The sequence below is a fragment of the Oncorhynchus nerka genome, linkage group LG2, assembly GCF_034236695.1.
Source record: "Oncorhynchus nerka isolate Pitt River linkage group LG2, Oner_Uvic_2.0, whole genome shotgun sequence".
Classification (NCBI taxonomy): domain Eukaryota; kingdom Metazoa; phylum Chordata; class Actinopteri; order Salmoniformes; family Salmonidae; genus Oncorhynchus; species Oncorhynchus nerka.
Window position 1 is genome coordinate 85,348,228 of NC_088397.1, and position 21,687 is coordinate 85,369,914.

At 43.2% G+C, this 21,687-nt stretch overlaps 1 protein-coding gene across 4 annotated transcripts in view; it reads left to right on the top strand.

Moving 5' to 3' along the window:
• LOC115121829 (TOX high mobility group box family member 2-like) overlaps window positions 1–21,687 on the top strand; it is a 274,969-nt gene that overhangs the window by 177,031 nt on the left and 76,251 nt on the right. For all 4 annotated transcript variants that reach the window (XM_065004076.1, XM_065004074.1, XM_065004073.1 and 1 more), the window contains one exon: window positions 10,167–10,430. In XM_065004076.1, coding sequence (XP_064860148.1) covers window positions 10,167–10,430 — 264 coding nt within the window. The remainder of the gene's footprint in view (window positions 1–10,166; window positions 10,431–21,687) is intronic.

Sequence of the window (21,687 nt, forward strand, 5' to 3'; positions counted from 1 at the left end):
GTGGTGGTAGTAGTAATGATGATGGTAGTTGTAGTGGTATGGGTAGTAGGGTAATGGTAATGATAGCAGTTTAGTGATGGTGGTAGTAGTAGTAATGATGATGGTAGTTGTAGTGGTATGGGTAGTAGGGTAATGGTAATGATAGCAGTTTAGTGATGGTGGTGGTAGTAGTAATGATGATGGTAGTTGTAGTGGTATGGGTAGTAGGGTAATGGTAATGATAGCAGTTTAGTGATGGTGGTGGTAGTAGTAATGATGATGGTAGTTGTAGTGGTATGGGTAGTAGGGTAATGGTAATGATAGCAGTTTAGTGATGGTGGTGGTAGTAGTAATGATGATGGTAGTTGTAGTACTGATATAATGGTGAAGATGACCGTTATTTAGTTATATGTTAGTTATAGTTTAATTTTCCATGTTACATTTCTACTATATTGTTGTTCTTTTAGTATTTAATTTAGTAGTATTATTTACTACCATTTTATGTTATTATTTGATATTGTTCAGAATATTATTACAACGTATATTGTATACATTGTTGCTTTGGCAATATTGACACAATGTTTTTCATGCCAATAAAGCAGCTTGAATTTGAGAGAGACAGAGAGACAGAGAGAGACAGAGAGACACAGAGAGAAACACAGAGAGAGAGAGAGTTCTTGTTTGTTTCTTATTTGATAAACCCCACTCCATGTAACCCCAGCATGTTATGCAATAACTCAGGCTTCAAATGAGTCACTCCTGTGGCAGCCTTCAATCTTTGCCAAAATGCATTAGTACGCCACTCAGAACTGATGCCACATAGGTTAAATGCAAATTATATAATTCCTGACAACCAATCAAATCAGAGTGACTCCACAACCCAGGAGTCCTGTTTCGTAATGAAATATGACATGGCACAAAAGTCCTGATCAGATGACTATGACCTCGTGACCTTGGACGAGGAGTGAGATGTTGATAGACAAGAAGGAAGAGACGAGAGGGGGTGAGAGGAAGAGATAAGAGAGGGATCAAGATATGGAGACAGAGGAAGAGAAGAGAGGAAGAGAAGAGAGGGGGAGACAAGATATGGAGACAGAGGAAGAGAAGAGAGGAAGAGAAGAGAGGGGAGACAAGATATGGAGATAGAGGAAGAGACGAGAGGAAGAGAAGAGATGGAGAGACAAGATATGGAGACAGAGGAAGAGACGAGAGGAAGAGAAGAGAGGGGGAGACAAGATATGGAGATAGAGGAAGAGACGAGAGGAAGAGAAGATAGGGAGAGACAAGATATAGAGACAGAGGAAGAGAAGAGAGGGGGAGAAGAGAGGGAGAGACAAGATATGGAGACAGAGGAAGAGAAGAGAGGAAGAGAAGAGAGGGGGAGACAAGATATGGAGACAGAGGAAGAGAAGAGAGGAAGAGAAGAGAGGGAGAGACAAGATATGGAGACAGAGGAAGAGACGAGAGGAAGAGAAGAGATGGAGACAGATGAAGAGAAGAGAGGAAGAGAAGAGAGGGGGAGACAAGATATGGAGATAGAGGAAGAGACGAGAGGAAGAGAAGAGATGGAGAGACAAGATATGGAGACAGAGGAAGAGACGAGAGGAAGAGAAGAGAGGGGGAGACAAGATATGGAGATAGAGGAAGAGACGAGAGGAAGAGAAGATAGGGAGAGACAAGATATAGAGACAGAGGAAGAGAAGAGAGGGGGAGAAGAGAGGGAGAGACAAGATATGGAGACAGAGGAAGAGAAGAGAGGGGGAGAAGAGATGGAGACAGAGGAAGAGTAGAGAGGGAGCGAAGAGATGGAGACAGAGGAAGAGACGAGAGGAGGAGAAGAGATGGAGACAGAGGAAGAGATGAGAGGAGGAGAAGAGATGGAGACAGAGGAAGAGAAGAGAGGGGGAGAAGAGATAGAGACAGAGGAAGAGACAAGGGGGAGCGAAGAGATGGAGACAGAGGAAGAGACGAGAGGAGGAGAAGAGATGGAGACAGAGGAAGAGATGAGAGGAGGAGAAGAGATGGAGACAGAGGAAGAGAAGAGAGGGAGCGAAGAGATGGAGACAGAGGAAGAGAAGAGAGGGGGAGAAGAGATGGAGACAAAGGTAGAGACGAGAGGAGGAGAAGAGATGGAGACAGAGGAAGAGATGAGAGGAGGAGAAGAGATGGAGACAGAGGAAGAGAAGAGAGGGAGTGAAGAGATGGAGACAGAGGAAGAGTAGAGAGGGGGAGAAGAGATAGAGACAGAGGAAGAGACAAGGGGGAGCGAAGAGATGGAGACAGAGGAAGAGACGAGAGGGGGAGAATAGATGGAGACAGAGGAAGAGAAGAGAGGGAGCGAAGAGATGGAGACAGAGGAAGAGAAGAGAGGGAGACAAGAGATGGAGACAAAGGTAGAGACGAGAGGGGGAGAAGAGATGGAGACAGAGGAAGAGAAGAGAGGGGAGACAGAGGAAGAGACGAGAGGGGGGAGAGAGGAAGAGACGAGAGGGGGAGAGAGAGGAAGAGGGGAAGACAAGAGGAAGAGACTGAGAAAGAGAAGAGAGGGAGACAGAGGAAGAGAAGAGAGTGTGAAACAAGAGGTGGAGACAGAGGGGGAGGGGAGAGGGGAGACAGAGGGAGAGGGGAGAGGGGAGACAGAGGGAGAGACGAGAGGGGTCTCCCCTCAGAGGGGGAGACAGAAGGAAGAGACTAAACCTAAAATGAGAAACCATTACAATTAGGATGGTTGGACCATATTAAGAATTAGGGCCATTTTGTATCTTTCACCGCCTTTCATTCATTAGACCTTTCTACTTTTTTGTGTGTCTCTCTACAATTGTCATTTCAGTATTTTTTTCGCTGATAGCATTGCGGGCCATTGTCACATCAAACATACCAAACATAAACTGAGAGACGTGGTTTCAGATTCCACACATATCCAAATAGTAACAGATAAATGATTAAGCTAGTCTGCCTGTTTGGAGACAGAGAGAGAGACACCCTCTTCAACATATATATCAACGAATTGGCGAGGGCACTAGAAAAGTCTGCAGCACCCGGCCTCACCCTACTAGAATCCGAAGTCAAATGTCTGCTGTTTGCTGATGATCTGGTGCTTCTGTCACCAACCAAGGAGGGCCTACAGCAGCACCTAGATCTTATGCACAGATTCTGTCAGACCTGGGCCCTGACAGTAAATCTCAGTAAGACCAAAATAATGGTGTTCCAGAAAAGGTCCAGTTGCCAGGACCACAAATACAAATTCCATCTAGACACTGTTGCCCTAGAGCACACAAAAATCTATACATACCTTGGCCTAAACATCAGCGCCACAGGTAACTTCCACAAAGCTGTGAACGATCTGAGAGACAAGGCAAGAAGGGCATTCTATGCCATCAAAAGGAGCATAAATTTCAACATACCAATTAGGATTTGGCTAAAAATATTTGAATCAGTCATAGAGCCCATTGCCCTGGTTGTGGTTGTGAGGTCTGGGGTCCGCTCACCAACCAAGACTTCACAAAATGGGACAAACACCAAATTGAGACTCTTCATGCAGAATTCTGCAAAAATATCCTCCGTGTACAACGTAGAACACCAAATAATGCATGCAGAGCAGAATTATGCCGATACCTGCTAATTTTCAAAATCCAGCAATGAGCCGTTAAATTCTACAACCACCTAAAAGGAGCCCAAACCTTCCATAACAAAGCCATCACCTACAGAGAGATGCACCTGGAGAAGAATCCCCTAACAAAGCTTGTCCTGGGGCTCTGTTCACAAACACAAACACACCCCATAGAGCCTCAGGACAGCAACCCAATTAGACCCAATCAAATCATGAGAAAACAAAAAGATAATTACTTGACACAACAAAACAGAGCAAACTAGAATGCTTTTTGGCCCTAAACAGAGAGTACACAGCGGCAGAATACCTGACCACTGTGACTGACCCAAACTTAAGGAAAGCTTTGACTATGTACAGACTCAGTGAGCATAGCCTTGCTATTGAGAAAGGCTGCCGCAGGCAGACCTGGCTCTCAAGAAAAGACAGGCTATGTGCTCACTGCCCACAAAATGAGGTGGAAACTGAGCTGCACTTCCTAACCTCCTGTCCAATGTATGACCATATTAGAGACACATATTTCCCTCAGATTGCAGAGACCCACAAAGAATTCAAAAACAAACCCGATTTTGATAAATTCCCATATCTACTGGGTGAAATACTATAGTGTGCCACCACAGCAGCAAGATTTGTGACCTGTTGCCACGAGACAAAGACAAACAGACAAACAAACACCATTGTAAATACAACCCATATTTATTTATTTTCCCTTTTGTACTTTGCACATCTTTACAATATGGTATATTAACATAATATGACATATGAAATGTGTTTATTCTTTTGGAATTGTAATGTTTACTGTACATTTTAATGTTTTATTTCACTTTTGTTTATTTTCTACTTCACTTGCATAGGGAATGTTAACATGTGTTTCCCATGCCAATAAAGCCCTTAAATTGAATTGAATTGAATTGAGAGGGAGAGAGAGAGAGAGAGAGAGAGAGAGAGAGAGAGAGACAGAGAGGGAGAGAGAGAGAGAGAGAGAGAGAGAGAGAGAGAGAGAGAAAGAGAGAGAGACAGAGAGAGAGAGTAAGACAGAGCAAGACACAGTGAGAGGATTGTCCACAGATTGAGCTGTCCAAACAGGACACACACAAAAAGTAGAAAGTAGACATCCTCTCAGGCTTCTCTATGAACTTTACATGACATGATGTGTGCAGCGGATGTGCACAATTATTACCATTAACGTTAGGTGAAATAAAGTCATACTGTGCAGCGTGGAGTTCTTACATCACCTCGTTATTGTTGCCATTTAGCGCCATGACATCACCCTGGCATTGAGAAGGACTGTTCCATGTTGTCATTTGCTGTATGTAGGCTCTAGTGTTGTCCATGACATCACCCTGTCATTGAGAAGGACTGTTCCATGTTGTCATTTGCTGTATGTAGGCTCTAGTGTTGTCCATGACGTCACCCTGTCATTGAGAAGGACTGTTCCATGTTGTCATTTGCTGTATGTAGGCTCTAGTGTTGTCCATGACATCACCCTGTCATTGAGAAGGACTGATCCATGTTGTAATTTGCTGTATGTAGGCTCTAGTGTTGTCCATGACATCACCCTGTCATTGAGAAGGACTGTTCCATGTTGTCATTTGCTGTATGTAGGCTCTAGTGTTGTCCATGACATCGCCCTGTCATTGAGAAGGACTGTTCCATGTTGTCATTTGCTGTATGTAGGCTCTAGTGTTGTCCATGACGTCACCCTGTCATCGAGAAGGACTGTTCCATGTTGTCATTTGCTGTATGTAGGCTCTAGTGTTGTCCATGACATCGCCCTGTCATTGAGAAGGACTGTTCCATGTTGTCATCTGCTGTATGTAGGCTCTAGTGTTGTCCATGACATCACCCTGTCATTGAGAAGGACTGTTCCATGTTGTCATTTGCTGTATGTAGGCTCTAGTGTTGTCCATGACATCACCCTGTCATTGAGAAGGACTGTTCCATGTTGTCATTTGCTGTATGTAGGCTCTAGTGTTGGGGTGTTGGGGTGGAAAGAGGAAAAGGGTAGAAGGGGGTGTAATGATAAATCATAATTTGACAAACCTCATATCGTTCTCTTCCCCTCTGACTCATCTAGTTACTGAGGTGTATATAAGAACAGATATATAGTCAATATGCTGGGAACTGGGAATGGCCTGAATTTACTGTTGTGGGTCCCATTCCACCTTAAAGCATATTTCTTTTATTATTTTGCATATACATTTGAGACGATAAAATGGAGTATAGTGCATGTATATTTTGATTTATTTCTTTAATTATCAGAGTGCTGTGTATCTACAGGATGCCCAGCCCACATGGATTATAACACACTGTATTCATAAATTGATATGTCCGAATATATAATAATATGACTTCAAATAATTAGCTAGATATCGTTTGTCTACTGAAGGCAGCCTGTTCAGACAAGTCCCATTTGATGAGCCCAGCTAGTTGAAGCAGCACTGTGGAAAGTTAGCTCAGTGCCAACAAAGATAACCTGGAAAGCTTCCCAATCGATGATATTTTCCCTCTCATTCCATCCCCACACCAACTGTCTGTTCATCTGTTTCTCTTAAATGAAAGGTGCATTAAAATGTGCGCCAAACTCTCTGAAGACCTCCGCACTTAATTAAAACAGAACAGACAGGCTGCGTCGCAAATGGAACCCTATAGTGCACTACTTTGGACTAGGAGCCTGTATAGGGAATAGGATGCCATTTAAGATGTAGGAAAAAATGTTTGCAACTTTTTTTTACCCAGAATAGATGTGGAAATGTTTTCTCAAATGGAATGCCAACACTACTGATCAAGAAGGAGCCCCCCCCCCTCTCCCTTTGTGAGAGTGAAGCCTACAAATTGTGTGAAATAAAATATGGCATTGTGCATTAGAATGGAATCCATAAGAGAAGAAGCGCTTCGAGAAATAGTGGACGTGCCTTTGTTGGAGTCGACGCCGTACAATGAGGACAGACTCTGGCCTATGTGAGCCATCAAACACATGCCTACAGATGTAGGATATTCATTTGATCACCCTGTTGCAGGATAACGTCCCTGCAGTGCAGGACATTTTAAAATAGTCGTGTATTTGAGGTTTAAAAAGGCTTCTGAAGTTTCTAATTTCCACTTTGACATTTCAGACCTGCGTTACTAAAAATGTATCAACACCTACAAAAACATGTCCATTAATTATAATCCACATAATAATTTCCTGTTGTTGTAGGATTGTTTTTCTGCTGTAGCAAACTGGCTCAAATGAAGATCCTACATCTGTACATATTGTTTAGATGTGACTTTTAAAGGGGAAAGGAGGAAGAGTATGCATTAGCTGCAGTATAACTTGGCTCTGTGTACTATACATTCAATCTTAGTCTGTATAGAATATGAACGATTTATCCTGCAACTATTCAACTGGGACTGTCCTTGATATTTACATTGTATCATCAAGGTCATCCGACAAGGCTCCAGAGTAATGTCAAATGTTACTCTTATTACTCACTAGCCCTCTCTTACAAAGTTGAAAAAAGCTAAGGATTGGATTTGATTGGAAGAAGTGTTTTTCTACTGTGGAAAAACCAAACACATTGTCCATGGTTGATTAACATGCCCTTAGTACTTATGATATAGCATAAACTGTAAGACACTTAAGATAAGTGATGACTGTGCAAAGGGCCTGTCAAGGCTTAGAAGAATGTCTGGTTAAGGCTGAGGCTGCGTACCAAACAGGGCTAACAAAATAATGCACTATGAAGGGAATAGGGTGTCCTTAGGGACATAGCCTCAATCTTAACAGTACCTAGTGTCCAACCTCATTGTGAAAGATCATGGAGATGTGAGTTCTCCCAGAAGATTCAACGAGGTACTCACTTCACACAATGGCTCCAATGTTTACAACAGACAAGTTAGTTTCCTTCCAACAATTATGAGGGAAATTCAATCTCCGGAAATGTTTGTTTTCTTGTCCATTAGACCAAACAATTACACAATCCCCGAAGGTTTACAAAAACATTTGTCTTCAAAGGACAATTTAGAAAAAGTATATCCACGCTTTCCCAGACAATGCAATTACATTTTTTCCCCCTTTTCCCATTCATGGTCACTAGTTGCGAGGAGATGAATGTTTAAGTGTTGTGTTAGTTCAACGTCTACATCCCTCCTTTACAATAAGTCATAAATTGCAATTGCAACTTCGTTGGTCGTGACCAGATTGAGGTTGGGTTTTTTTTGTGTATTTTTCAGTCTATGTCTTTCATTTGCTGTAGGGGTTATTTAGCATTATAAACTGGGTGGTTCATGCCATGAATGCTGATTGGCTGACATCCGTGGTATATCGGACCGTATACCGCGTGTGTGACAAAACATTTATTTTTCCTGCTCTAATTACGTTGGTAACCAGTTTATAATAGCAATAAGGCACCTCTGGATTACTGAAGTGATCAAAGAATCTAATGCATTCAACTGGCTCTAATTAAGCAATAAGGCACGAGGGGGTGTGGTATATGGCCAATGTACCACGGCTAAGGGATGTATCCAGGCACTCCGCGTTGCTTCAAGCAGAAGAACATCCCTTAGCCGTGGTATATTGGCCATATACCACACCCCTCGTGCCTTATTGCTTAATTTATTGCCAGTTTAATGCATTAGATTCTTTGATCACTTCAGTAAAAGCTATTGGTGGTGGGTTGACTTAATATGTTCTAGCGGTTTCGTAACATTGTACCCAGTTCAATGCATTTGATTATTGCATCATTTTGGTAAAAGATACACAATAGACTGGTGGTGGGTTGATATTAAATAATTGTGTCTTACTACAGTACTGACAGTAGCTAGCTGTCTACTACCTTTCAGTTATTTACTTCAACTTTAGTAGAAAAGAGCTCTCTGAGAATCCCTTTTTCCTTGGCTTTGCCTTGTATTTTCTGAAAGGATTCTCTTGAGATAAATGACCACTCCAGTGCAGAGGATGACAGCCTACACAAAGATGATATTGAATTGATTTCTGAAATGTTTCAGAACTGACATTTTTATGTATACGCCAAGAAATGAATCATAAAAAATTGATTAAAAACCCCTTGAATGGCTGACACAGGAATATTATTTGTGATGATTAACTTGACTCAGTCATTACAGAGGGAGTCAAGTCAGAGTGCCTCAGACAAAATTGCTTTTTTCGTTCCCATTGAATTTCCCAGGTTTATTATTATTTTTTCCCCGACTTTAGAATTCAAAATTATATTTTTCCTTATTGCAGCACGATGGACCTATTGATAGTACAGCAATACACATATATGCATACTGGTATTCTGAAAACATGGAAACAAATGATCTGCTGTATGTCATGTACATTTAGTGTATTCAGATGTCTGAAAGCTCATGTTACTGTTCTGCACTAGAGACTTTAAACATGAGAAGCTTATAGGTAGGGTGTAACTGGGGACTGTGGGTAGAGAGTGGGGTTATAGGGAGATGTACCCTTTATCATTGTCATAACAACCATCCCTGGGGTGGGGGGTGGGGGGCACCATTTCCTCATTAAATAATTGACTGTTCTCAAAATGACCTCTCCCCTACACACCTCAGATGGTCTAAAATCCTACAGTTCTCATGACTAACCTACCTATACGCTACATCAATCCTACAGTTCTCATGACAAACCTACCTATAAGCTACATCAATCCTACAGTTCTCATGACTAACCTACCTATACGCTACATCAATCCTACAGTTCTCATGACAAACCTACCTATAAGCTACATCAATCCTACAGTTCTCATGACTAACCTACCTATACGCTACATCAATCCTACAGTTCTCATGACTAACCTACCTATACGCTACATCAATCCTACAGTTCTCATGACTAACCTACCTATAAGCTACATCAATCCTACAGTTCTCATGACTAACCTACCTATAAGCTACATCAATCCTACAGTTCTCATGACTAACCTACCTATACGTTACATCAATCCTACAGTTCTCATGACTAACCTACCTATAAGCTACATCAGTCCTACAGTTCTCATGACTAACCTACCTATACCTACAGCTACATCAATCCTCCTACAGTTCTCATGACTAACCTACCTATACGTTACATCAATCCTACAGTTCTCATGACTAACCTACCTATACGCTACATCAGTCCTACAGTTCTCATGCCCTATCAGTTCTCATGACTAACCTACCTATACGCTACATCAAGCCTACAGTTCTCATGACTAACCTACCTATAAGCTACATCAATCCTACAGTTCTCATGACTAACCTACCTATAAGCTACATCAACCCTACAGTTCTCATGACTAACCTACCTATAAGCTACATCAACCCTACAGTTCTCATGACTAACCTACCTATAAGCTACATCAATCCTACAGTTCTCATGACAAACCTACCTATAAGCTACATCAACCCTACAGTTCTCATGACTAACCTACCTATAAGCTACATCAATCCTACAGTTCTCATGACAAACCTACCTATAAGCTACATCAATCCTACAGTTCTCATGACAAACCTACCTATAAGCTACATCAATCCTACAGTTCTCATGGCAGTACATACAATCTCACATCATCTCCCTCTCTGTTTGTCCTTCCAGAGCTATTCCGGACAGGGAGGAGGAGGAGGCGGTGGGAACGGTGCGGGGGACGAGGACTACGAGATCCCCCCCATCACCCCTCCTAACCACGCCGAGCCCTCCCTACTCCACCTGATGGACCCAGAGTCGGGCTACCTGTGCCACTCCCTAGGGGCCCACCACAACGGCCTGCTCAACCCCTACTCCTACCAGGAGCTGCCCGCCCTCATGATGTCCAATATGCTGGCCCAAGAGGGCCACCTGCCCTCCAGCCAAATGCCCTCGGTGAGTCCCCCACAAGCGGTTTGCTTTGATATCACACCTGGGTTGAAATACTATTCGAAATCATTTCAAATACTTTATCTGTGCTCTATTTAGTTTTCCTGTTGCAACGGAGCTAGTAGACCAGTTCTACAAACGACTGGTCCGCCCACCTGGCAGACCAGGCAGCCTTAAGCAAACACAACAAAGTATTGCAAGTAGTCGGTCTGATACTGATTCACCCACTCCATAATTTGGTGGTAGCAACGACTGGTGGTCAGAGGGTTGTGTTCCTTGTCGCTTGCCTGAGGGGACTAGTATGCCTAAAATAGTTTGCAGTTTGAAACAGATACAGTTTGAAACAGATACAGTTTGAAACAACTGTCTCAAAATGGGCATTTCTACAAATAGTTTGGATGAGGAGAACATAGATGGTTTGGCTCAAGGGAAAGCATATAGTTTTATTTTGCTCTAGACTGCCTACTCTTCTGCTTTGTAACTTTTTGAATAGTCAAATTTTACATTAACAACACAGGCTATGTAAATCATGTCTCTGTTGGTTTCATATGACATGCAATATCAAGAAGAAGGTAAAGTAAGAGATTGCCCTGTCAGCTCTGACACACAAAGGTTTGTGGGTAAATCCAGCAGTCTCAAACATCCAATATGAATACAGTGATTGCTATAATGTATGAATACAGCCTCACTCAGCCTTTTTACACAAACTTCTTCAGTGTGCCACAAGTTGTCATCCTTAGCCATAATTGTATTCATGAGAAAAGGCAGGAAATCGACATTGTTTCCATATGTCTGGAATGAGATCATTCTCTATAAAACAGTCAAATGCATCCCAAATGGCACCCTCTTCTCTGCAAGGTGCACTACTTTTGACAAGGGCTCATAGGGCTCTGGTTGAAAGTAGTGCACTATGTAGGGAATAGGGTGCATTTTGGGACATATTTATCATCTACTGTATACACCATCAGTATAATGAAACTGTCTATATAGAGAGTAGAGACACTTTCATGTACCTGGTCAGAGAAACAAAGTGTCATTTTAATTGAGAAAATTAAATCTACTTTTTTTTATACAGAAACTGTATAGAGACTGAGAGTTCAAGGTATTAACTTAGGACCAGCATATCTGATTGTATACTTGGTCATACTGTATCATCAATACACACAATTATGGCTTTGGAAATTATATCCGCACAAAAACAAATATCAGCTTTTTTATTACTATGAAAAGTATTATCCAGACAGTAAATATGGATATTTGATATTTCACAAAATAACTTTGGTTTCCTTTGAATTATGGTGTCTTTTGAGAGTCTTTTAATGTAGCCATATAGAGGACATGGAGGTATTTTCTACACTAAACAGGATGAGAACTTCAAGCGTTCAAGAGTTTAAGTGTCTTTGGGTTTTTGAAAAGCGCTATATAATAAAGTATTATTGATCAAGTATTATTATTATTATTTATTATTATTATTATTATTATTATTATTATTATTATTTATTATTATTATTATTATTATTTATTATTATTTATTATTATTATTATTATTTATTATTATTATTTATTATTATTATTATTATTATTATTATTATTATTATTATTATTATTATTATTTATTATTATTATTATTATTATTATTATTTATTATTATTATTATTATTATTATTATTATTTTATTATTTATTATTATTTTATTATTATTATTATTATTATTATTATTATTATTATTATTATTATTCACAGCCATACATGTCTTCCAATTATAGTAATGGCTGCATCTTATTTGATCCTTACAGATCATCCAGGTTGTCAATTTGTCTTTTGTAGAAGCATATACAGAGAGAGCATCCATACATTGTGTACTAGATAACATCATGATTGTATGTCATGTATATGTTTGCCCCAAATACATGATACACACAAGATTGTATACGTGGAGAAATGTATAAATACTAATGTACATAGTATTGTTTCGAGGGCAAGGACTGTATTTGAATGTGATTAATCACTATACTCATGTGACTTCACATCTGTATTATATATATTAGTGTTGTTGTGTATATATTGGTGTATATATTAGTGTTGGTGTATATAGTTGGTTTATATATTGGTTTATATATTACTGATGGTGTATATAGTTCTATATGTTGGTGTATATTACTGATGGTGTATATAGTTCTATATGTTGGTGTATATATTACTGATGGTGTATATAGTTATATATATTGGTGCATATATTACTGATGGTGTATATAGTTGGTTTATATATTGGTTTATATACTACTGATGGTGTATATAGTTGTGTATATATTGGTGTATATATTAGTGTTGGTGTATATAGTTGGTTTATATATTGGTGTATATATTAGTGTTGGTGTATATAGTTGGTTTATATATTGGTGTATATATTAGTGTTGGTGTATATAGTTGGTTTATATATTGGTGTATATATTAGTGTTGGTGTATATAGTTGGTTTATATATTGGTGTATATATTAGTGTTGGTGTATATAGTTGGTTTATATATTGGTGTATATATTAGTGTTGGTGTATATAGTTGGCATATATTGATGTATATTTTAGTTTTCAAATCAGAATCAGAATCAAATCAAATTTTGTTTGTCACATACACATGTTTAGCACATGTTATTGTGGGTGTAGCAAAACGCTTGTGTTTCTAGCTCCAACAGGGCAGTAATATCTAACAAGTAATATATAACAATAGACACAATCTAAACTAAAGTAAAGTAAAGTAAATAGAATTAAGAGTATATTCATTTTTTGACAAGCAATGTCAGAGCGGCATAGATGAAGATACAGTAGAATAGGATAGATTACAGTATATACATATGAGATGTATATGGGGTGACACTCTAGACCCAAACTGTTATAGACCTATATCCATCCTGCCCGGCCTTTCCAAAGTCTTCGAAAGCCACAGTTAACAAACAGATCACTGACCATTTAGAATCCCACCGTACCTTCTCCGCTGTGCTCAAGGTACTAAATGATATCATAACCGCCATCGATAAAAGACAGTCGTCTTCATCGACCTGTCAATCACCGTATGCTTATCGGCAGACTCAACAGCCTTGGTTTCTCAAATGACTGCCTCGCCTGGTTCTCCAACTACTTCTCTGATTGAGTTCAGTGTGTCAAATCGGAGGGCCTGTTGTCCGGACCTCTGGCAGTCTCTATGGGGGTGTCGCAGGGTTAAATTCTCGGGCCGACTCTTTTCTCTGTATACATCAATGATGTCGCTCTTGCTGCGGGTGATTCCCTGATCCACCTCTACTCAGACGACACTATTCTGTATACATCTGGCCTTTCTTTGGACACTGTGTTAACAAATCTCCAAACTAGCTTCAATGCCATACAACACTCCTTCCGTGGCCTCCAACTGCTCTTAAACGCTAGTAAAACTAAATGCATGCTCTTCAACCGATCACTGCCCGTACCCACCCGCCCGACTAGCATCACTACTCTGGACGGTTCTGACTTAGAATAAGTGGACAACTACAAATACCTAGGTGTCTGGTTAGACTGTAAACTCTCCTTCCAGACTCATATTAAGCATCTCCAATGCAAAATTAAATCTAGAATCTGCTTCCTATTTCGCAACAAAGCCTCCTTCATTCACGCTGCCAAACATACCCTCAAAAACTGACTATCCTACCGATCCTCGACTTCGGCAATATCATTTACAAAATAGCCTCCAACACTCTGCTCAGCAACCTGGATGCAGTCTATCACAGTGCCATCCTTTTTGTCACCAATGCCCCATTTACCACCCACCACTGAGACCTGTATGCTCTCGTCGGCTGGCCCTCGCTACATATTCTTCGCCAGACCCACTGGCTCCAGGTCATCTATAAGTCTTTGCTAGGTAAAGCTCCGCCTTATCTCAGCTCACTGGTCACCATAACAACACCCACCCGTAGCACACACTCCAGCAGGTATATCTTACTGGTCATCCCCAAAGCCAACACCGCCTTTCCTTCCAGTTCTCTGCTGCCAGTGACTGGAACGAATTGCTAAAATCGCTGAAGTTGGAGACTTATATCTCCCTCACTAACTTTAAACATCACCGATCGCTGCAGCTGTACACAGCCCACCTGTAAATAGCCCATCCAACTACCTACCTGTTCACCATATTGTTTTTATTTACTTTTTTCGCTCTTTTGCACACCAGTATTTCTACTTGCACATCATCATCTGCACATATATCACTCCAGTGTTAATTTGCTAAATTGTAATTACTTCGCTACTATGGCCTATTTATTGCCTTACCTCCTTACTCCATTTGCACACACTGTATATAGATTTTTCTGTTGTTATTGACTGTACCTTTGCTTATCCCATGTGTAACTCTGTGTTGATGTTTTTTGTCGCACTGCTTTGCTTTATCTTGGCACGGTCGCAATTGTAAATGAGAACTTGTTTTCAACTGGCCCACCTGGTTAAATAAAGGTGAAATATATATATATTTTTTTAAATAAGTAATGCAAAATATGTAAACATCATTAATATCAAGTTTCAGGTATGACCCAGATGCAGACAGTGTTGAAGAATCAAACGTTTATTACTAAAACAGGTGCAGGCAAATGGCAGGCAAACGACAGGTCAAAGGCAGGGATGGATCAATAATGCAGAGAGGGTGCAAAGGGTACAGAACAGCAGGCAGGGTCAGGGTCAGGGCAGGCAGGGGTCAATAATACAGAGAGGGTGCAAAGGGTACAGAACAGCAGGCAGGGTGAGGGTCAGGGTTAGGGCAGGCAGGGGTCAATAATACATAGAGGGTGCAAAGGGTACAGAACAACAGGCAGTCTCAGGGTCAGGGGTCAATAAGCCAGTAAGGTGGGGTAAGGTACAGAACAGCAGGCAGTCTCAGGGTCAGGGGTCAATAAGCCAGTAAGGTGAGGTAAGGTACAGAACGGCAGGCAGTCTCAGAGTTAGGGCAGGCAGGGGTCAATAAGCCAGTCAGGGTCAGGGCAGGCAGGGGTCAATAATACAGAGAGGGTGCAAAGGGTACAGAACAGCAGGCAGGGTCAGGGTCAGGGCAGGCAGGGGTCAATAATACAGAGAGGGTGCAAAGGGTACAGAACAGCAGGCAGGGTCAGGGTCAGGGCAGGCAGGTGTCAATAATACAGAAAGGATGCAAAGGGTACAGAACAGCAGGCAGGGTCAGGGTCAGGGCAGGCAGGGGTCAATAATACAGAGAGGGTGCAAAGGGTACAGAACAGCAGGCAGGGTCAGGGTCAGGGCAGGCAGGTGTCAATAATACAGAGAGGGTGCAAAGGGTACAGAACAGCAGGCAGGGTCAGGGCAGGCAGGGGTCAATAATACAGAGAGGGTGCAAAGGGTACAGAACAGCAGGCAGGGTCAGGGTCAGGGCAGGCAGGTGTCAATAATACAGAGAGGATGCAAAGGGTACAGAACAGCAGGCAGGGTCAGGGTCAGGGCAGGCAGGGGTCAATAATACAGAGAGGGTGCAAAGGGTACAGAACAGCAGGCAGGGTCAGGGTCAGGGCAGGCAGGTGTCAATAATACAGAGAGGGTGCAAAGGGTACAGAACAGCAGGCAGGGTCAGGATCAGGGTCAGGGCAGGCAGGTGTCAATAATACAGAGAGGGTGCAAAGGGTACAGAACAGCAGGCAGGGTCAGGGTCAGGGCAGGCAGGGGTCAATAATACAGAGAGGGTACAAAGGGTACAGAACAGCAGGCAGTCTCAGGGTCAGGGGTCAATAAGCCAGTAAGGTGAGGTAAGGTACAGAACAGCAGGCAGGGTCAGGGTCAGGGCAGGCAGGGGTCAATAATACAGAGAGGGTACAAAGGGTACAGAACAACAGGCAGTCTCAGGGTCAGGGTCAGGGCAGGCAGGTGTCAATAATACAGAGAGGGTGCAAAGGGTACAGAACAGCAGGCAGGGTCAGGGTCGGGGTCAGGGCAGGCAGGTGTCAATAATACAGAGAGGGTGCAAAGGGTACAGAACAGCAGGCAGGGTCAGGGTCAGGGTCAGGGCAGGCAGGGGTCAATAATACAGAGAGGGTACAAAGGGTACAGAACAGCAGGGAGTCTCAGGGTCAGGGGTCAATAAGCCAGTAAGGTGAGGTAAGGTACAGAACAGCAGGCAGGGTCAGGGTCAGGGCAGGCAGGGGTCAATAATACAGAGAGGGTACAAAGGGTACAGCACAACAGGCAGTCTCAGGGTCAGGGGTCAATAAGCCAGTAAGGTGAGGTAAGGTACAGAACAGCAGGCAGGGTCAGGGTCAGGGCAGGCAGGGGTCAATAATACAGAGAGGGTACAAAGGGTACAGAACAACAGGCAGTCTCAGGGTCAGGGTCAGGGCAGGCAGGGGTCAATAATACAGAGAGGGTGCAAAGGGTACAGAACAGCAGGCAGGGTCAGAGTCGGGGTCAGGGCAGGCAGGTGTCAATAATACAGAGAGGGTGCAAAGGGTACAGAACAGCAGGCAGGGTCAGGGTCAGGGCAGGCAGGGGTCAATAATACAGAGAGGGTGCAAAGGGTACAGAACAGCAAGCAGGGTCAGGGTCGGGGTCAGGGCAGGCAGGTGTCAATAATACAGAGAGGGTGCAAAGGGTACAGAACAGCAGGCAGGGTCAGGGTCAGGGCAGGCAGGGGTCAATAATACAGAGAGGGTACAAAGGGTACAGAACAGCAGGGAGTCTCAGGGTCAGGGGTCAATAAGCCAGTAAGGTGAGGTAAGGTACAGAACAGCAGGCAGGGTCAGGGTCAGGGCAGGCAGGGGTCAATAATACAGAGAGGGTACAAAGGGTACAGCACAACAGGCAGTCTCAGGGTCAGGGGTCAATAAGCCAGTAAGGTGAGGTAAGGTACAGAACAGCAGGCAGGGTCAGGGTCAGGGCAGGCAGGGGTCAATAATACAGAGAGGGTACAAAGGGTACAGAACAACAGGCAGTCTCAGGGTCAGGGCAGGCAGGGGTCAATAATACAGAGAGGGTGCAAAGGGTACAGAACAGCAGGCAGGGTCAGGGTCGGGGTCAGGGCAGGCAGGTGTCAATAATACAGAGAGGGTGCAAAGGGTACAGAACAGCAGGCAGGGTCAGGGTCAAGGCAGGCAGGGGTCAATAATACAGAGAGGGTACAAAGGGTACAGAACAGCAGGGAGTCTCAGGGTCAGGGGTCAATAAGCCAGTAAGGTGAGGTAAGGTACAGAACAGCAGGCAGGGTCAGGGTCAGGGCAGGCAGTGGTCAATAATACAGAGAGGGTACAAAGGGTACAGCACAACAGGCAGTCTCAGGGTCAGGGGTCAATAAGCCAGTAAGGTGAGGTAAGGTACAGAACAACAGGCAGTCTCAGGGTCAGGCGTCAATAAGCCAATAAGGTGGGGTAAGGTACAGAACAGCAGGCAGTCTCAGGGTCAGGGGTCAATAAGCCAGTAAGGTGAGGTAAGGTACAGAACGGCAGGCAGTCTCAGAGTTAGGGCAGGCATGGGTCAATAAGCCAGTAAGGTGAGGTAAGGTACAGAACGGCAGGCAGTCTCAGGGTCAGGGCAGGCAGGAGTCATTAACCAGTAAGGTGAGGTAAGGTACAGAACGACAGGCAGTCTCAGGGTCAGGGCAGGCAGGGGTCATTAAGCCAGTAAGGTACAGAACAGCAGGCAGGCTCAGGTTCAGGGCAGGCATAACGGTCAAAACCGGGAAGGACTAGAATACAGGAGCAAGAAACAGGCATGAGCAGGGGAACGAACTCTAGTAGGCTTCATGAACAAAATGAACTGGCAACAGACAAACAGAGAACACAGGTATAAAGACACAGGGGATAATGGGGAAGATTGGCGACACCTGGAGGGGGGTGGAGACAAGCATAAAGACGTGAAACAGATCAGGGTGTGACAATTAAAGTGACTAGTGTTCCAATTATTAAAGAGGCCAGTGACTTCAAGTCTATGTATATAGGGCAGCAGCCTCGAATGTGCTAGTAATGGCTATTTAACAGTCGGATGGCCTCGGTCCCAGCTTTGATGCACCTGTACTGACCACGCCTTCTGGATGATAGCGGGGTAAATAGGCAGTGGCTCGGGTGGTTGTTGTCCTTTTTGCCTTCCTGTGACATCGGCTGCTGTAGGTGTCCTGGAGGGCAGATAGTTTGCCCCCGGTGACGTGTTGGGCAGACTGCACCACCCTCTGGAGAGCCCTGCATTTGCGGGCAGTACAGTTTCTGTACCAGATGGTGATACAGCGCAACAGGATGCTCTCAATTGTGCATCTGTTAAAGTTTGTGAGGGTTTTAGGTGCCAATCCAAATTTCTTCAGCCTCCCTAAGGTTGAAGAGGTGCTGCTGCGCCTTCTTCACTACACTGTCTGTGTGAGTGGACCATTTCAGTTTGTCAGTGATGTGTACGCTGAGTAACTTGAAGCTTTCCATCTTCTCCTCTGCTATCCTGACGATGTGGATGGGGGCGTGTTCCCTCTGCTGTTTCCTGAAGTCCACGATCAGCTCCTTTGTTTAATTTACATTGGGTGAGAGGTGATTTTCCTGGCACCACAGTCCCAGGGACCTCACCTCCTCCCTTTACTATTGGTATATATAGTTGGTGTATATATTGGCATATATATCAGAGTTGCTGTATCGGTGTGTATGTTGTAGTATTGGTGTTGTTGTGACAATCTTTTTTCTACTGTATATATGTGTATCATGTTGTGTTGGAACACGGCTCATTGTGTTGTTGTGGCCTCTTTTTCTACTTCTTCCTCTCCATAAACAGTATCTCTGCTCTTGAAATGGATCTAGTACATCTGGAGGTCAGGCCTTACATTCAGTCTTGAGCACATTGAAAAAAAAATCCATTAGGTTTCATCTTTCCTGCATCAGCCATTCTATTGTGGCTCTGCAGTGAGATCTGTTTTCATCAGAAAGATTCAATACGTGAGCTGGACAATGAAAATAGTGCAATGGGGATGGATGGAGCGAGAATAAGAGAGAGGGAAGGGGGAGAGAGAGTGAGAGAGAGAGAGAAAGAAAGAGAGAGAGAGGGGAGAGAGAGAGAGAGAGAGAGAGAGAGAGAGAAGGGGAGAGAGAAAGAAAGAGAGAGAGAGAGAGAGGGAGAGAGAGAGGGGAGAGAGAGAGGGAGAAAGAGAGAGATCGAGAGAGAGAGAAATAAATAGAGAGATCGAGAGAGAGAGAGAGAGAGAAAGAAAGAGAGAGAGAGGGAGAGAGAGAGAGAGAGAGAGAAGGGGAGAGAGAAAGAAAGAGAGAGAGAGAGGGAGAGAGAGAGAGAGAGGGAGGGAGGGGGAGAGAGAAAGAGAGAAAGAGAGAGAGAGAGAGAGAGACAGACAGACAGACAGACAGACAGACAGACAGACAGACAGACAGAGAGGTATATTGCTGAAAGGGAAAGTAGCTCTCATTCTAAATGGGCATTTATCATCAATTTTCAACACATTTATTTAAGGACTTGAGATTAGATGTTTAATAAATGATGCAGTTCAGGAAAAGAGGTTCACATATTTGGCCCTAACATAAATACTGAAAGACTTATGGGCTTCAAACCAAGCCATTCCAAATTCAGTAAACTAGCAGAACACCAGAAGTAATAAGTAGTTCGAAGGCAGAACATAACTTGGGTGTATAGGACAATACTTTGCATATACTGTAGCTTAGTATGTTATCTTATATTATATGCATATGTTATATGTATTAGCTCCCAGTGTTAAACATTTCAGGCCCAGCTGCCTTGTGGGATATATGGCATTTAGTGTGGAGGATCAGTGGATGGTGCTGGTGTGAATTAGCATGTATTAGCTGAAAGCTAATGGTATTGATAGCTAGTGATGAACCTGCAAGTACGCATTTCATTGCACTGTGTTCTCCATGTATATCATGTGTATATGACAAATAAATGAACTTGAACTTGAAAACCTAATAAGCTAAAAGCTAATAATATTAGCTAAAATCTTACAAGAGTGGGCACATTCATTTATCAATTAAAGCTGATAGCCTCTTCTTTCTGAACACTCCCAGACCGCCCTGTGTGCTAAATGCTAATGCTAAATGCTAGCTGTAGGTGCATACCTACTGTACAGCTTTACATCATCCCTATACACCCACACCTCTTCTCCACAAACATATTTCTTATGATTTGTGCTTCTTTTCAAAACTTTGCTCAGCCTCTTACCCAAACACACTTAAAAACACGTGTCAATCAGCAAGCCACAAACACAGAGGGCTGAGAGACAATAAAACGCTCCCTCTCATCTGCATAGGTAAAGTACTAACAACCTGTTGTTGTTCTTCCCCCAACAATTAGGCCTGAAACACATCCTTGACTGTACTTCCCTGATTTGGTTGAGAGGCATTTTCAATTCATAAGGGCCTAAACTGATGGTTATTGTGTTGCAGTCCCGAGCCCGTCCTGGACGAACCCGATATCTTTCAGAGAGCCTTTTCTCTGATGCACTTGGCAAGCCCTCCACTCTCTCTGTCAATGTGTTAACTGTCATAGCATCTTCCACAAGTTCCAAAACACATTAGACATTTAATATCCACGCTCAGGTTGCACTGAATTTATCCATACAGTTTAGGGAGATAACCATCGGCCGGTGGTAGAGGGTTTCTGGACAAGAATTACGTGGTGGAGGGTTTCTGGACTAGGATTAGGTGGTGGAAGGTTTCTGGACTAGGATTAGGTGGTGGAGGGTTTCTGGACTAGGATTAGGTGGTGGAAGGTTTCTGGACTAGGATTAGGTGGTGGAAGGTTTCTGGACTAGGATTAGGTGGTGGAGGGTTTCTGGACTAGGATTAGGTGGTGGAGGGTTTCTGGACTAGGATTAGGTGGTGGAGGGTTTCTGGACTAGGATTACGTGGTGGAGGGTTTCTGGACTAGGATTACGTACTGCGTCCCACAGTTGTTTATTGTGCCCTGCCTTGGTTTGTGCATTTGCTTTGGAGGTGCCCTGTATGTGTTAATGACCAGAGTGCGAAGTTGTATTCCAGTTTATTAGTCCTGCTACTGGTCTGTACTACCTGGCCAGTCTACTACTGGTCTGTGTTACCTGGCCAGTCTACTACTGGTCTGTACTACCTGGCCAGTCTACTACTGGTCTGTACCAACTGGCCAGTCTACTACTGGTCTGTGTTACCTGGCCAGTCTACTACTGGTCTGTACTACCTGGCCAGTCTACTACTGGTCTCTACTACCTGGCCAGTCTACTACTGGTCTGTGTTACCTGGCCAGTCTACTACTGGTCTGTACTACATGTCCAGTCTACTACTGGTCTG